The sequence below is a fragment of the Phoca vitulina genome, unplaced genomic scaffold (assembly GCF_004348235.1).
Source record: "Phoca vitulina isolate PV1807 unplaced genomic scaffold, GSC_HSeal_1.0 scaffold13, whole genome shotgun sequence".
NCBI lineage: Eukaryota > Metazoa > Chordata > Mammalia > Carnivora > Phocidae > Phoca > Phoca vitulina.
In genome coordinates, this window is record NW_022589716.1 from 10,976,342 (window position 1) to 10,993,993 (window position 17,652).

Below are 17,652 nucleotides of genomic sequence, written 5' to 3' on the forward strand. Positions count from 1 at the left end.
CGGGGCCTCCTCCAGGTGTGCGGAGGAGAAGGACGCGGAGAGCTGAGGGCAGCGCTGGAGCGGGAGCGTCGTACTCTCCCGCTCCCCATCCCCCCCCATCCCCGCCCCGCCGAACTGGAGGGGAGGAGCGGTTAATCCGCACCCCGCGTCCGCGGGCTCCGCAGGCCCCGCCCGCCTCAGTCGGCCGAGAGCCGGGAGCCCGCTGCGGCGCGCAGGGGGTTAAGCGGCAGCCGGCGGCCGGAGCGCGCTTAACCCTTTGGCGCCCGCGGGTCCTCCGAGCCAGGCGGGGTGGCGGTACCCCGAGTCCCACGCGGCGGCCACCTCGGGCGCGCGGGCCGAGCGGGGACAGCCCCGGGCCGGGCCCGGCCTCTGGGGCGCGGCGCGGCCCGTGGGAGGCTCGGCGGGCGGGGGGGAGGGAGGGGACGGCGGCGGCGGGCGCGCAGCGTCGCCAGGGCGAAGCCGGCGTGCGGCGCGGCGCGGCGGGCGCGGAGCGAGCGAGCGAGCGAGCGAGCGCCTCCGTCCCCGGATGTGAGCTCGGGGCGCCCGCGGTCCCGAGCCAGCGGCGGCGCGGGCGGCGGCGGCGGCGGCGGGCACCGGGCACCGCGGCGGGTGGGCGGGCATGGGGGGCGCTCCGAGCGGCCCCGGCGGCCGGGCCGGCATCTCCGCGGCGTCCCTCCGCTAGAGGAGGGGACCAAGCCAATTCTCCTTTGCAGCAAAAAATTACATGTATATATTATTAAGATAATATATACATCTGATCTTATTTTTTAAAAAAAGTTTATTTTGCTCCATTTTTGAAAAAGAGGGAGCGTGGGTGGCGAGCGGTTTTTACAAATTATTCTTATTTTCTGCTATCTGTCCCCGTCCCTCCCCACCCCCTGCTGAAGCGACAATAAGGGCAGGGACCGCGGCTCCTACCTATCGGTAACCCCCTTACCCGTTCCTTCCCCGCCCCAACGCCCAGCACCGTGCCCTGCACACAGTAGGCGCTCAATAAATGTTCGTGGATGATGATGATGATGATGATGAAAAACATGCACCATCAACGGCAGCAGCAAGCGGACCACGCGAACGGTGAGCAGCCAGAGCCTGGGCACCCGCTGCCAAATCTCATCCTTGTCATGGTCCTCCTCTTCCCACCCCCTCTTCCTTCCCACCCCCTCCCGTCTCTGATGCACTGGGTGGGTTGAGGGGGTTGGAGAGGATGCTTCTAGCTCGGTGCCATCTACATAGAAAGGGGAGATGCGTGACAGCCACTCCGTTCTCCCCTTCAGGCCTTGAATGTCAGAGTTAATTCTGCATTTGTGGGGTGGGGGCGGCCGTGGAGTCCTTGGAGTACTGTGCCGCCGGAGGGGCGGCGAGCCGAGGTGATGCGGGTTCAGTGTCCTCGGGCTCAACTTTCCTCCAACGCTCCCGAGCGATGGAAGGGGGGATGGCTGTTAGTCCTCAGCCTGAGCCCCCTTTCCAGCCTCTTCTCGCCTTCCCCTCCTTCCCCGCCCCCTGGTCTCCAGTGGCATCCGGAAAATTCTAGGATTGCCCGGTTTCCCTCTTCGCGACGGTGGGTGAAGCACACCCCGCCCCTGGAGAGGGAGGCCGGGTCTCGGAATCGCGGCCAGGGGGTCGGGTGGAGCGTATTCCCGCTCCCAGCGCCGCTGTGCACACGTCGGTAACCTAGCAATGCCCGGGGAGTCGCTGCCGCTGTGGGGCTCCTCTTCCCAGCCCGGCCTGGGCACCACGTGCAGCCACCACGCCGGCCGGGCTGGGTCGAGACGGAGGCTGGAACAGCTTCTGGTCAGCCCTCCTACCTCCTCCTTGGAGGCCGGGGGCGCTCCACCCCCCCACCCCCCAACCTCAGTGGGCTCACAGCCTTCCCGCGAGAGCGCTTCCCAAGGGAAGGCTCTGCACGATTCCTCCCCAGCTCGGTCCCCAGCTTGGGACGGCTGCTGCCTGAGCCCCCCCTCCCCCCACCCCGTGGCCCCCTTCTCAAGTTGCTGGGCAGGCCGACCTGTGCTTGCTTGGATTCTCTCTTGTTCTTAGCAAGAATTGGTTTTGCAAATGCCATCTCTCTACCTTTGCCACCACTCTCACTTTGACTTCTGTCTCAGTAAGGAGGTTGTGACTCAAGGTAGGCAAGTGCCTGGGAGACCTGCTTGGGTGGTGGCCTGACCCAAAGTCAGAAGGGGTTTTGCACATGGAAGCCCCCTTGGGGTTCTGCCCTGTACTTAGATGCCAGCCTGCACTTAGGTGACTCCTGCGTGGACCTTGAGGGCCCCTGGCATAATCCATCCTGTCTTTCCTAGGTGTAGGGGTGCAGGCTGTCTGCCTTGACGGTTTCTCTGCATGCTGGCTTGGCTGCTGCGGCTGCAATTTAAAATGCAAAAAAGCCCTAAAGATGTTTTCTGTTTTCGGAAGCCTGTGGAGGAAATGAGTCCCAAGCATCATGAATTTTCATTTGCAGGAAGTGTCAGTGCATAATCTGGATATTTGTTATGGGGCTTTTGGTATTGCCCTGGTGCCAGTGGAGGATTTTTTTTTTCCTATGCCGAAAAAAATGCATTTGTGGCTGTACAAAGATGTTGGAGTGACATCCTGAAAATGATTAAGACTATTGAGTTATTGGCACTGCCTTTTTTTTTTTTTTTTTTTTTTTTTTCCGGTGGTGATCGTGGTAGTTATTTTGGAGAAAAGCTATTGTGCCTATCTGTTAACTCATTAGAGATCCATGGGTTTTAAAAGTCAGAATAGGTGGAATAAATGTGGATGGCCTCAGTTTGAAGAAAGGCACTAGCAGAGTCCTTGTGGAGACGTGGATGTAGAGAGGCGCTCGCCCCATTGCACCAGTGGTCCTGTGGCGCTCAGGGCCCAGCATGTGGACTTCTTGCTCTGGCTGCCCACAGTCCTGCTTCTGAAAAATAGGACATGAGGTTCAAAATGGAAACATGGGAACCATACCCTCCCCCCCGTTATTGATGGGAGACACCTTTGCTTTTTTTCCGATATTGGATTCTCATTGTTTATTTGTTTGTTCATTTTTCCTTTTCTCCTTCTTCCCAGAGGCAAACTATGCAAGAGGCACCAGACTCCCTCTTTCTGGTGAAGGACCAACTTCTCAGCCGAATAGCTCCAAGCAAACTGTCCTGTCTTGGCAAGCTGCAATCGATGCTGCCAGACAGGCCAAGGCTGCCCAAACTATGAGCACCTCCGCACCCCCACCTGTGGGATCTCTCTCCCAAAGAAAACGTCAGCAATACGCCAAGAGCAAAAAACAGGGTAACTCGTCCAACAGCCGACCTGCCCGCGCCCTTTTCTGTTTGTCACTCAATAACCCCATCCGAAGAGCCTGCATTAGTATAGTGGAATGGAAGTATCCTTTTTTTGGGGGGAAGTCTTTCTCATTTTCTCTTTTACCATCTGTTCTTTAAAAGGATCTGCTTTCTGAAATGGCACTTACAAAGTCGTAGCAGTCTGGAATGTGAGCAACAGAAAAGCTCTATGTAAAGGGTTTCATTGTATATACCTTCCTATCTCCTCAGGGTGCAGAGGGCTTGCTCTATGGGTGTATTTAGCCGTGTGTGTGTGTGTGTGTGTGTGTGTGTGTGTGTGCGCGTGTGTGTGTGTGTGTGTGTGGTGATGATGGAGGGAGGGGGTGACAGCCTGAGACTTCAAAGTGGTAGTTAAGTAGGGAACGGACCTTTGGTCATTTGGCACTAAATGGTTAGTTTAAACCCACTATTGCTTTTGGGGCTGTGATATGCATCGAACCTATTGCAAATGAGGTATGCTGATTGAAGACAAAAAGACCGGATGAGACTTCGCTAGAAATAAATACATTTTTGACTTTTAGTGACATCTTCCCATTCCGATGTTTAGAATTTGTTTCTGAAACTCCCAACTACTGCTGAGGTTGCTTCTAGCTCTGACATTTGCTGATTCTGATTGTTCAGGTAGCTACAAATATGAACACTTGCTTCATAGGGAGGGAGCAATTTGCTCATCAATGCTATGACTTCCTGGAATTTCCTTTTGACATGTTCCAAAAAAGCATTTGAAACGTGAGCGTGAGGGAGCATGTGGAGGGAGAGGCTTGTGTGCGCCTCTCCTTCGTGAGCCCTTGTGAGTTAGAGAGCAGTCTGTCAGCGGGGGAATTTGCAGTTGCTGCCCTTATAAAACATTCTGTCTGTGTCCTTGGACTGGAGTTACATTTCTGGGTGTCTCCTTTGTATTTTTAAAACTGAACTCCAAATGCCCTAGGATGGTTGTTACGGCCCAGATCTTGGTAAACTAGGGTGCTTGGCCTGCTCACCCCCTTCCCCAAATCTGGAGGCCAGTCTCCAATTGCTGCCACCCTTTAGAAAAGGTTGACTGAGGCCTCCTTTCTGAACAATGGCTTTCTAATTAGTCAGATGATTCATTGGTCTGGGTAAAACAAAGCATTTCCTTTTCCCAGAAGTGTATTTGGGATTGACAGGAGCCTTAGAGTAGCTCCTGAGCATAGGAAGGAGTGTGAATGTCGGGCTTCCCCCACCACACCCAGGGTGAAGGGGCTCATGAGGGAGGATATTGGCCACCAGCTGGAAGGTGGAATCGTAAGTTCCCTTATAACCTGAGTGCCTAGCGAGGCTGCTCTTTGCAGGCCTTCTGCTGTAGCTGGCTGTTTTCTGTGCTCACGGACACAAGTTAAAACGAGCTAACTTTGCCTAGAAAGGTTTTGGAGAGGGTAGCCAAATGCAAGGGTAGGGTTAGAGGGGTTTTCATGTGCTTCTCCTTTTTAGAACAGATGTCTCCCCTCTGGAGGGAGTTACAGTGTCTCTCACATGGCTGGGGTGCGTGGATACGTTTTCTGTGTAAGTTCTCTCCTAGTCTGAGAATGAACGCTAGGGTCAGCCCGGAGGCCGCTGGGTGCATAGTGCGTGCCTTGGTGGTATCGCTGGAGTCGGAAGCATGTTTGCACCTGGCCAGAAAGATCTCCTCCTCCTGAGGTTGGCTTGACACCACTCCGGGTAAGCAGAGACCTCTCTGGGGCCATTCATTCCACGTGGAGTGAGGTGGGAGGCCTGCCGCTGTTTCTCTTCGTGCATACTAATTTGCCTATCACAATTTATGTGTGCGGAGTGAATTCCGGGATCATGCTGCTGACTCCCTTTCCCGCATGGCCAGACATATGTGTACAGGAACTAGGGGATGTGGCTGCCTACAAATGGGACAGTCTGTAGAACAGATCTTTAAACAACATATGATCTGTTTGTCTTTCCCAGTGACAGTTCCCTTCTAGTTCAGGGAGCAGGTTATAGAAATTCTCCGAAAGCCAGCTGTGCCAGGCCCAGTCCGCACTGGGAGAGTGAGATCCTCGCTGGTTTGTACACCCAGACAAGGCAAGAACGTCCTGCATCTTGGGGGAATGAGGAGGGCTGGCCTTATCAGAAGGAATTTTGGGGAGCAGGCCCCTCTATTTATCGCTCTGTTCTGCATGACTTGTAAATATCTTGTGGCAGTGAGATGGTTACCCACCAACACCTGGCAACTGAAACCGGACCACCATAAAGAAAAAAAAAAAGTGTTTGGCTTTCCTAAACAGCATTGGTATTTCTCGGATTTGCTGGTCTATCATTTAGGTACTGGGAACTAAAAAGGAAGAATGGTGGTATGGGGGTGGGGGACGACGGGAGAGACCACAGTGTGTTTCTATGTAGGTTAACACTGGGGCAACTGGTTTTTAAAATTTCAGTAGGAATGGCAAAAAAGAAAAACGAAAAGAGGATCCTGAAGTCTTCTGAAGGGGAACTGTCTTAAGGTTGGATCCTTGGATAAGAGATTTTGTAATACTAGATGAGTTAAAAGAATAAATATGAATGAAAGCTAATTGGCTTTAAAAAATAAACCCATCAAAATTAGTAAGAGAAGAATGTCATTCGTGTCCTTATTTCAGTGAGTATCAAAACACTTTTGAAGGGGCTGATTTTTCATAAGACTCAGGGTATCCCAAGAGAGGTAGGGGGCCTTTGTTTCCTTCAGCACTTTTGGATTTCCCAGAAGAATATCAGGATGGATGGAGAAGGGTCTGTTCACATCCTCAAAGCTTTAGTACTTGGAGATGTTTAGTTAAACCAGTGGCTTTGCCTTTTGTGAGTGAGGTTATGGCAGAAACACTTATAAAATCAAGCCACCCTCTTCCCCCACCAAGTTGCAGATTATGTTGGTGCTCAGAAACCTTGCATTCGGAAAGCCTGAAAGCCAAAAGAAGAAAAACAGTCATTCTGGCAGAAGTCAAATTTTGCATTGCCAGTTTGACAATGTCTCTTAATACCAGAATGTTGAAGCAAGTATCTGTTGCAAGCTGATTTCAAAGTGATTTCTTCCAGACAGACCCCCGAGATTTAGAATTGTTCAATTGTACTTTCAAAGTGTCTGGTGCTGATTTCTTATGGCTTTTTATTTAATTTGTTTATAAATTGAATGCAGTAACAGCTCATTAGAAACGGAGCTCCAGTCCAGCTGTAATCCGAAACAGTGATAGGCATTGATTAGTAAAGGAAGCAGAGGGGGAGCTGGAGCCTGGCTTGCTTGTTACAGTATTGGAACATGCCACGAGACAGTCACAGGTAGAATGTAGAAAGTTCTGGTGCCTTGGCCTGCCCCGGTCCAGACAGGAGACTGACCCCGCCAAGAATAGCCCCCGAGAAAATGGCTTTAACACATGGAGGCAAGGATTTGTGGAAGAGATTTGTCTCATGAGGACTTCTCTTTGTGTCTACAACAGCCAGGAATGCAGTGTTCTCAGGTCTTTGTCGCTTTTAAAACTTTAAGAAGCAGAAACATGGTTCATAGGGTGCCCTCATCGGATGCATGTTTAGGTTTCAATATAAAATGCACAGCAAAGAATGAGCGTAACATGATCCTTGCAAGAGAAGGAAAGGACATGGAAAAGTCATTCGATAGGAAGATCTGCCAGATGACCATGGACGATTACATTTGCCGGAGACATCGTGGTCATAACAGTCGGTTGAGAAAGGACTCGTGTGCATAATTTTCATTTCTAAAATGATTTAAGAGTGGTGTGATTGAGAGTGTGATGAGAGAGATGGTTTATGTTTGCATAAGACATATATGCCTTAACAACGTTTTTCAGACCATTTGACATATTTATATTATTGGCTATTTTTGCCAATTGTGTGGCCTTAGCTATTTACATCCCATTCCCTGAAGATGATTCTAATTCAACAAATCATAACTTGGTAAGTGTCCTTAGAGTTCCTGCTTGTCCTGATGTGTGGTTATCATTTCCCTCTCTGCTTAAACTGGCAGCTGGCTTTCTGGGTGGTTGAAGTTTACAGCTCTGCATGTGATGTTTCCTGGAGCTTTGCAACAGTGGGTTTGTTTTTGTTTTTTCCTCTGACCTGTATTCTCAAATTTATACTGAATGAAAGTGTTTAAAGTCATGAATCTTGCATAAAGAGATGTGGCACTTTTTTATGGAAGAGGTTTGTAGCAGATTTTGAAATAACTTTTCTCTCCACATAGGCTTTTGCTGTCTACCATTCTTTTCTGGATAATATTAGCTGTTTTTTTTTTTTAAATCCAGTGTTTATTTAGGAGTGGTGGGTATTTTGTTTGGTCAATTTCTCTGGTAAGTAGAGAATTATCATACATTTTGTACGTGAACTATTCATTTTTAGAGCATCAGAATACAACAGAATGAATAGATCTACATGGAACATAATTTGGAGATTATAGTGTAGTATTCCACTAGGAGTATCCTATGAAGATCCATTTTATCCCAAGATAAAATGATTCTAGGGTTAAATAAATTGGGATACTTCCACATACTTCACTGCCCTCTTAAAGATTTATAGTGCACATTAGCTCAGTAAGAGCTCCGGGAAGGTCTGTAGTTAAAAAACCAGTTTCATTTTGTTTAACTCAGCTAGTCCCTAAAAGTAATTGGTCATGGATTCTTCAAACAGTTTTTTGGCAGAACACATCACAGAACCAGTGTTTCATGAAACTTCCTTTGGGAAAGGTTGATATAGTTTAAAAAAAAAAAAAAGAAAGAAAGAAAAAAGAAAAAGAGCCCGAAAGAGCACCAGAGTTGGGACTAGGAGCTTGTCGCATTGAGCTGGGACGACTAGCTGTGTTTTGGGGGGCATTTCCCAAATCCTTTCTGCGTTGCCATTCACCCACTTGTCAAGGGAGCTGGATGAGAAGATCACTGGGATCGTGTTTACCTCTGACATTCTGTAATCTTTTCTTGATGATTCAGAAGCCATGTCAGGATTTTTCTGGAGCGCAGCATCCTCCTTGGGGGAGTCTGTGCAGAAAGGCAGGTGGAGCAGGGGGCAGTGCTGGGTAACAGGGAGCTCTTTCTCTCTCTTGTTTTGCTCTCTCCTCTTTCAGCTAGATTCATTTGTTTCTGGTTTCCCATGTTGAAGCTGTATTTGAGTAGGGTGGCTGTAACTAAGTGAGTGGTGTAAAGGCAGAACTGGTGTTTGTGTGTGGGGGGGCTCTGCTGGGTTCTGAAGATACTGAAATTATGCTCTTGTGATTTTAGCCTCAGTGGTTTATATACCGGATTTCATGTGTAACATGAAACGTTATGTATTGTGTAAAATGTTGTGGCATATGTCAGATAGAACATGATGTCTGTTCATATTTGGGCTTTTATAGTCTGATTTCTAGAGAATGTAAAAAAGTTTTGGGTATTGCTACTGAAAATATAACTCAATAGGAGTTGGATACACATAAGCACGTTTGCCATTAGTGTGGATTTATACTATGCTAGAGGTGATTTGTGTGCTTTGGGATATTTTAAACAGCTTCTGATTTGGTCGTAGACACGTGATATTAGATGATCATTTTAAAGGAAGAGCAGAAGTGGCAAAAAGCCCCCATCAATGGGGATGGATCATCAGAGTCTAGGCCACAGATGGTGTTAGCCTTGTTACCAAATTTAACAACGTGGATGGTGACCCAGTTTGTTGCTTTTTGTAGCTCAAGAGAACATGATTAAACAAACTTAGAAAATAAATACCTTTCAGAAAGGCAGATTAATTCAGATCAATGGAATAATTAATGTAGCTGCGTGTGTAAGCCAATTAATATTCTGATTTTTCCCAGGGAAATTCAGGGCACTGATATCTGCCGTCAGACCGTTTGGATTTCTCAGCTAATGAGTAAGGGAATAAAATATAGGAAATGGATAAATCTCTCTTCTCCCTTGCAATCCCTCCCTAGCGGATGCTTTCTTAACAATTCTTAAACAGTGGTATTTTAAGGGGGGGGAGGGAGGCAGTGTATTCGTTTGGCAGGCCTTTCTAAAAACCAACATACACTCCTTTGACCTCTTACTGTTCTGAAACTCATAGCATTTGAGTTTCTGTCTTGTTTCACTTGGATGGTCACGTGGCCAGAGGAGTTTATTCTCTGCTTGACTCTTTAAATATTTCCTTTCCCACTGTGGGAAGGGAAGATCTTTGTGGATTTCCCCCTGACTCTTTGCAAGGTCCCATGGCATATCAGTGCTCCCGCCAGGGAGCCGGGTTTTTTTTTAATACATTTGACCCATTTTGTACCAAAGTGATTGCTCTATTTTTGGGATTGGTTTAGAGGCGGCCGAATGAAGCTTATTTTTCATCTGTAGTAAATACCTTTCAGTTAACATGAATGGCAAATCGAAGGGCAGAGACCGATATGGGTTGCAAAGCTGCACGTGTCAGGGAGCTGGTGGTTTTCTTTGCTCCATAGCTCTGTGGGAAATGTGTATGTTGAACCCTTAGAGGCTGCTTTGTTGCCAAGCTGTGTCTGCCTCTTACAGGTCGTTTGTAGTGACACGATTAGTTCTATCGGGTAAGAAAGGTGGCCATCCCCATCGGGCCAATGTATGTTTGGTCTGGGTTGCTTGTAACTGAGCCAGCTTTGGGAATCTGGAGACTACCTTGGGGGCAGCAAGTTTTCCCAGGGTTAGGTTTTTTTTTTTTTTTTTTTAAATATAAACAGTCTCAAATTTCTATGCAGTTTCATTTGTGGACTTACAGGGACTAGTGGAGGTTGAAGCCATGGAAACGGTACGACTGAGTTCCCACAGTGAGACCCTTCTTGGCTCAGTCTGTAACACTAGCTCCTCAGTTCCACTTATTGCAAGTGTATATCATTTATTTAATTTCTTCTTAGCCCAGGGTGGGGAGCAGCAGGGAGATCTGCTTTCCAGAGCATCAAAGGGGGGCTGCTTACAATCCTGTGCTTCACTGTGTTGAAGAACGCTCTATTTGGCTTCCCAGACTTCAGTGTCTCAGAGGTGGACGGATGCGGTTGAAGTTGTCTGTCCTGCCTGCTCCTGGTACTCCCCAGCCCCAGGCTGAGTGCCGCTCCCTGTAGTGCTCAGTCGCCTGAAATTAGAGCCATCCCACATCGGGGTGCTCATCTGCCAGTTCGGACCTCTCCTAATGTCTGCAAATGACACCAGCCCTGGAGGGCGAGGCCTGTGGGGCCTCTCTACCCCTTTATCAGGCACAGTTGCTTCTACCAGGGGCTCAGGAAATCCTCCTTTGATTCAGCAGGAGCTTTTATGGAGTCTTTGACCCCTTTCCCGCCCCCTTCCTCATCTGTTGTTGCAGCCTGTTTTTTTTTCTTTAGCCCGTTGACATTTTGCCTCTACAGAACCCCTTGCATCTTCCTCCCCATCCACACCTCTGTGGTGTGGCCAGGTCCTCCTGGGCTGTCTGAGCTTTCTGAGTCCCTCCTTCCCAGCAGTGCCCCCCCCCCCACATTTGCCCACCCATAGTTCCTAAACACTCCTTCTGTGTTCTTGCCCACCTTCTAGCCTCTTCTCTGCCTGTAGCGTCTCTTCCACTCTGGCCCTTGGAGGAATTCAGGAACCGTCTCAAACTATGTCTCTTCCACGAGGGCTTTTCCCACCCTGATCTGAAGGAAAGCTCTTATCCAAACCTCTCTCATGACGCTTGGCGTACAAAATACCCTGTTTTAGTTCCTCATATGCATGTCTTATCTCGATCTTACCAAGCATCTTCAGAATACAATTCTTAGTAATCATTTTGGAATCACCAGGGGGTACGAAGTAGCTGTTCAGTAAACACATGTTGTTGCTGTGACTGCCAGGAGAAGAGCCTCACCCCTTCTTTCCTCTGGGCTATATTCGGGATTTCCTTGGGTGACAGGTCCCTCTGTGGACTCCTTGGAGGTCTTTAGCTGGGAGCTGGTGGGACATTGTAAGCGCTTGTTCCTGAAAAGCTTCGGGTCTTGTGACTCTGCTTCTCGAGCTCCTCTGGCTGAAGGTGCCCTGGGAGCCGGGTGTCAGAGCTGAGCCATCTAGCACATTTTGTGCTCGGAGTAGCCGAGGGGTGTGAGCGCCTCTTGGCAGTGGGACCATTGTAAGGTGCCTTACAATGCCCAGGAATGTTATGGGACAGAGTACTCTGCCTGCCTTCTCTCTTTCATGGCTGAGATCCCAATGCAAGGTGTTTCCTGGGCTTGCAAAGTGAGCTCATTGGATCTGCGCGGTCCTATAGTTTAGCATCTCACAGTTTTTGCACATAGGGGGACTTACTGAAACACGGTTTCATAACTTGGTTCGTTGGGCTTAGCCTGTAAGGTGGGTTTTAGTCCTGTGCCTTCCGCACACTGTGTCTTTGCTCTGTTGTCTTTCTGTTTGAACTGTGCGCTCGTATTTCTGTCCGACTAGATTCTGTCTGTTCTAGGACACAGCTCCTGTGCTGCTTCCTCAGCTCAGCCTCCCCTGAGCCTCATCCACTCCTGCCTCCCACCCCACCTGCCTGAGTTTAAGTACTGGTTTTCCCTCTGCCCTCCCGTAAGCACGGTAAACTCTCTTCTTTATGTTCATTTGCCCCCTTCCGCCTCTTTTTATAACTGCTACGGGGAGTGGTTTGGTGGGTGGTGGTTCTGCACATGCGCTCTGGGGTCTTTGGCTCATTAGCTGAGTGACTTCGGATGAAACCAGCGTATGAGTTCCTGGAGACAGAGGCTGGTGTCTGATTAGTCTAGTTCCCAGTGCTGGGAACTAACCCTGTGCCTGGCACACAGTAGGCACCAGGAAATGGGTGCGGAATGAGGGAATAAATACATGGATGGCTGTACAAGGGCTTCACGGTATGTCCTTATGGATCAGTAGTTAATTTTCAACAATTGGCTAATGATTAATATTTGCCTGAGAGGCTGACTTTTGTTGTCTGATATTAATGAGTTTGCCTTTAATTTCAGGATCATGCCTTTCTTGGCAAATTTAACTCTTTATATCTGAAGCAGGAAGAAAGACAAGTACTTGTTGATACTTTTCAAATCCCTAGCTCATAAGCTGGCTTCTGTGTTCAGATCCTGACGTCGTAAGCTGGCTTCTGTGTTCGGTGTTGTATGTGCACTGTTTGTGAGTGTGAGCATCACAGTTCATGGAAGGATGGGTGGAGGAAAAGCAGCAAGATGATCAGAGTAGATAGACTTGTGTAGTAAGGCTTTACCCAATGCTGGTTTCCTACTCATAAAACGTGAGCCAGTTTATGTGCTGCACAAAAAATCACATGTCTTTTCTAGTCTTAACCTCATTTTGAAAAAGAACAAGTTATGGGGCTCCATCTTTTACTGAATGGACTTTGATCGGGTATTGACAGTTTTTCAGAGACCAAAGCCAGCTCTTAAAGAATTCAGATCTACTACTATTAAAGTTCCTTAAGAATTTCAGAAGGGTTCCCGGTCTTTCGGTTGGTTTGTTGTAAAAGCAAATCTCATTGTTTTATAGTCATACCTTGAATACTGGGACTTCCTCGCTCAGACCCTTTAAAAATGAGCTGGTCTTAGAGTGCAGATATTTGGATATGTTAGTGTATTAGCCAGCCCTTGTAGGGTTACGGGTTGCAGAAACAACTCAAATTGGCTTAGTTGAAAAAAAAAAAAAGTGTATGTGTGTGTGTTTGTGTGATTTATTAACTTAGCTAACTGAGAAGTCCAAGGGGTAGAAATCCTATCAGAGACAGCTGGAAAGGGGGTTTACAAGAGGGTATCAGGATGCCATCCTGCACCCTGGCCCTCGGGTGTCTCTGGCAGAGTCCAGCCAGCCCACCGTGGGTCTGCCTCACACAACGTCTGAAGTGTGCATCCCCCTTAGCCCATCCGGGGGAGGGTCTGTGGGGAGATGCATTCCTTCCTTAACCTCAGCTCAGTATTTTAAAAATGATTATGTGAGAAACAAGAAACCCCTGTGGCAGATCTGTGGGTAGTTTCTTTTCTTTCTTTTTTTTTTTTCTTGACCTTTCTCATCAGAATTTAATTTTTAACTGTCTGCAGAATATGAGAAGTTCCAGAATCAGAGGGGACAACTTGCTCAGCACTGGAGATCCTTATGTCTCATTAAATGCTGGTGGTGGTGCTGGGGATCCAGAACAGACCCCCCAATAGCTCCTCCCCTCAGAAGGTCCCTAAAGAAATTGTGGAGGCTCTGGAAGTGTAGTGCTTGAGCTATGGGGAAGGACCACATGAGGTGTTACTGTTGCTTGGATGTGGTGCCAAGGGAAGGGATGTTGGTTGGTGTCCTTGTCCTGGCAGTGGGGTGGGGATGGGGCTGGGAGATCGGCGGGTCATCCAGGAATAGATGTTACCCTTCCTGCTTCTGCCTTCTGTGCTCAGACCCCGGGGGCTCTCCGCCAGCAACAGCACAGGATATGCCCCCCAAGTCCTGTTCTGCCCATGTGATCAAAGTCAGGAAAGTGGCCAAAGGTGTCTTCCCTTTTTCATTCAAGTGGGATTGGAGTTCCTACAGTTGGGATGCTTGTGGATGGTAAGGCTGTGTGGAGGGACCGGCAAAGCTGGTCATGCTTGGTGGGGAGGAGGACACAGTGAGCAAAGCAGAAGATGGGGCTGAATGAGGAACTGCCTGAGGTGACTAGTCCTGTGTGCGTGTGTGTGTGTGTGTGTGTGTGTATGTGGTGGGAAGTGTGGTTGGGTGTATGGATGGATGGGTGTTTTTGACACACACCTTGAAGGGTGAAGCCTTCTGGTGATTTTCACTAAGCAGGGCCCCAGACACTGCCCAGTCTGGGGAAAATGAACCCCCAAGCAATTCTTTCTGCCAGTTTTTTATCCTTCTCCCTATTGGCTGAGTGGTAATTCTAGAAATCACAGGACATCTGTTGAAATTATTGAATGAGTGATCTTGAGGGGCAGCCTGGAGGGAAATGGGAGGCTAACCTGAGGGAGGAAAGGCAGGCTGCAGGCTGCTCAGGGAAAATGAGCCTGGCAGGTGGACCCAGAGAAGGAGGGGGGGCCTCGAAGCAGGCTGGGTGGAAAGCTCCCACCTTTCCCTGCCTCCTATGTACATGCGGAAGTCTAGCACAACGTGCTCACAGATAATTTTGTAGAGCTGTACGGACCCTTGTTTATGAGGCAGGAAGTCAGGGCACCATTATTCAACAGATATTTTCCTGAGACTTGCTCTGCAGGGCACACCAGGTTCCTGTGTCCCTGACTTGTGTAGCTTGAGCCGCTGTGGCTCACTGTGCCCAGGAAAACCCACCACACAGGGTCAGAGAGCTACCCTCTTTGTTTTCCATATCTTGCATTCTTACAAGCAGTCATCATTCAAGGTTTGCACAAATGGATTCTTCCGGACAATGAAAACAATATCAAGTGACAGCCCCTTTTTACCCCTCCAGCTCATTCTAATCAGTCCTCAGTTTGGTGTGATCCTTTCAGAACTGCTTTTCATGGTGTCTGTGCCTGTGCATTTTGAAGTGTGTGTCTATACAGTTTGGGGATTTTAAATCTTACACAAGTGGGAACAGAACGCATGTGTTAAATAGCTTCGTTTTTCCCCACGTAATGTATCTTACAGATCTTACCATATCTATGTAGAGATCTAACAACTTCGTGTTGGTATAAAATATTCCCTGTATGAGTGTGCCATGGCTGACTGGTTCTCTTTCTGATGAGCATTTAGGTTAGTTCCTGAAGTTTTGCTATTTCAAACAGTACCGCATTGAGTATCCTTGTACGCTCTTCTTTGTGCACACAAGGAAACATTTCTCTGGGATAAGTACTCAGGAGTCAGCTCTCTGGGTGGGAGGACAGTGCATTTTTGATTTCCTTACTTACTGCCACATTGCCCTCCACTAAGCTTGTATCGATTTAAACTCCCACCCCCACATCTCCTTGAGATCTGCTGTCATTTAATTCTGATGAGTGACCTCATGTGTTTTCTAGCTTCAGCTATGGGAAGGGAAATTTTGGGAGTAGGGTTCAGCCTTCCTCTTGGATGTTTGGTAGGCATCCAGAGCCTCTGGTTAGAGCAGAAAGTCCACAGACTCTGAGCACTAGATTCCTAATCTCTTTCAACCCACAGATCCAGATGAAAGGCCCCAAAGCTTATTATTCTTCCCCTTACTTCGGAGTAAGTACTTTACCACAGGTTTGGTACGGTAGTGCTTTCAAGCGAAACATTCATTCTAGGCAGCTAATAGGTAAGTAAGTTCTTTACCCAAAAATGGATTCTTCGTTTTGGAGTGTTTGCTTGCTATAGTTTGAGATGAATACTGCCTTTATGTTCCTTTCCGTTGGGGAAGAAAAATATGTAACCTGCTATGTTTCTACTGTCCCATGTTCTTTGGTTATTAATTATTTATTTTCACACATAGTAAAATCTCGCTGTTATATTTATGAGAGGGTTTATGTCCCCCCCCCACCGCGCCTACTTTCAAAAGCTCTGAGGTGGCTTAGGAAAGGAAAGTTGATGCGAGATGGGGCAATGTGGAATCAAAACAAAGTAGACCTGCCCCGGGGGCTGGAAGCTAACGGATTGCCAACACCTGGGCACTGATTTGGCCTTTAGGATTTCCAGCAGTGGTGGCCAAAGGAGGCACATCCTAACTTACAAGGCTTTTCTCTTCTCAACAATGGGAAGCAGCTGCATTCATTCAGAGAAGCACTTTTTAGGAACCGAATCCAAGGAGGAATGTGCAGCGTGGGTCCTTGTACAAAGTACACTGTCGGGCATGGCGAGCCCCGTTGTCGCTGTGCTTTTGTTAAAGAGTCAGAAACGCCCTGCCAGCAGATGGTCTCTGGATTTGTAGTTTCTAAAGGGTGAGTGCGCAACGTTGAACTGTGGCGTAAGGAAGGCGCTTCTATGTTCTAGGAGAGCTTTGCTTTTTGATTGTATAAATTACTAGAGAAGTGAAGCTGGGAAGCTGGAAAAGCAGTTTAACACAGCTATTGTGAAATCATGCATAAAGTACTTTTTTGAGTGTTTATTATGTATAAAATAGAGACCATTAAACACATTTGCTTCCTGTCCTAACTTAAGTCAGAATATAAAAGGATACTATGAATTAGTGCAGAGAACCCCTCCAAACCCCTCATGCTTGAAGAGATGTGGTTTATTATTTTACTCTGATGTGAAGTGAGGAAGTGACCAATATGTTTTTTAAAAAGACATCCTTGAATGCTCTTCAGTAAATAGATAACAATGGAACATAATGACTGTTTATATTTAAATGACTGCTTTTAAATTGTACAAAACCAGCCAGTAATTAGCCCCTTTAGTCCTTTTTTCATGATAATGCAAAAATGAACTTCTCTTCGGGCTTTCACAAATTCTGAATTGTTGAAATAGAAATTAATAGTGAATCAATCTAAAGCTCTTTTCGGAGGTTTTATCAGGAGGAAATGAAATGAAAACATCTACAGTTCTGAATTAGATTTCCAGGAAGTAGTGACACCCAGCAAGAATTTGGTAAGAGGTGGGCGGTGAAGAGGTCTTTCTAGAAGGACGGGTTGGGGGGGACCTAGTGTGGTCAGGGTAGAGAAGGTGCTGCTCTATGTTCCTTTGGCCAGCCAGGAAGCTGGGGAAAACCACGGGGGGCTGCCATAGGTAGGTTAGATGGCCGGTTCTCATTTACCCGGAGTGGTGCTGGACGTGAATCACAGACCGGCTGAGGGTGGGATTGGAAAGGGCCCCAGAGACCTTCGGATGGATGTGTTCCTTTCAGACACAGCAGCTGACTTGCCCAGCGTCCCCTGGTGAGAGAGGAACCAAGTGGGGACCTAGGCCCAGTCTCCTGTCTCCCAGTCTGTCTCTTCCCACGCCCTCCAGTTACAGCTGTGACTCCCGACGTGAAGCCAGGCGCTTCCCCTATGACTGGGCAGGGTCTGAGACTACCAGGGGCAGTTGGGACAGCCGGGACATTAGATGGCAAAAGAATGCCTCTTCATAGCATGCTGGACATTCAGTGGACTTTTCATTCTCTCCTCGAATTTTTTTTTTTTTTTTTTTTGGTTTCTCTTCCCAAAGAGAGTTTTGATCACTCCTCCTGTTTTACTTTAGAAACTATTCTCTTTCTTCATGCATACCAACATGCAGGAATCATTTGGCCATACTTAGCCACATTATTTTATGGAAAGAGTCAGGGCATTGGCTGGTGGGAGGGCAGGAGAGCACCAGCCGCTCCTCTGTTACCTTGTTCTAGTGTGGGTCACATTCCCTGCCTTTTGACAGACTCTGGAGGCATGGAGATCATTGCCTTTGTTACTAGCTCATGGCTGATGTCTCCTGAGCTGGGGGGTTCCGTATCCATAGTAGCCTTCCCTTCTCATTTAATCTTTACCATAAACACCTGAGGGGTCCTCATTGAACAGGTGAGGAGA

At 47.9% G+C, this 17,652-nt stretch overlaps 1 protein-coding gene across 18 annotated transcripts in view; it reads left to right on the forward strand.

Moving 5' to 3' along the window:
• The first annotated feature begins 653 nt into the window (after nucleotides 1–653).
• The window catches only part of CACNA1D (calcium voltage-gated channel subunit alpha1 D), a 301,670-nt gene continuing 284,671 nt past the window's right edge, over nucleotides 654–17,652 (forward strand). For 9 of the 18 annotated variants that reach the window (XM_032411477.1, XM_032411481.1, XM_032411486.1 and 6 more), the window contains exons 1-3: nucleotides 655–1,074; nucleotides 3,055–3,364; nucleotides 7,127–7,232. In XM_032411477.1, coding sequence (XP_032267368.1) covers nucleotides 1,008–1,074; nucleotides 3,055–3,364; nucleotides 7,127–7,232 — 483 coding nt within the window. In that variant the 5' untranslated portion in view covers nucleotides 655–1,007. Of the gene's footprint in view, nucleotides 1,075–3,054; nucleotides 3,365–7,126; nucleotides 7,233–17,652 lie in introns of all 18 variants that reach the window. The other 9 variants (XM_032411478.1, XM_032411483.1, XM_032411479.1 and 6 more) reach the window with 3 other exon arrangements.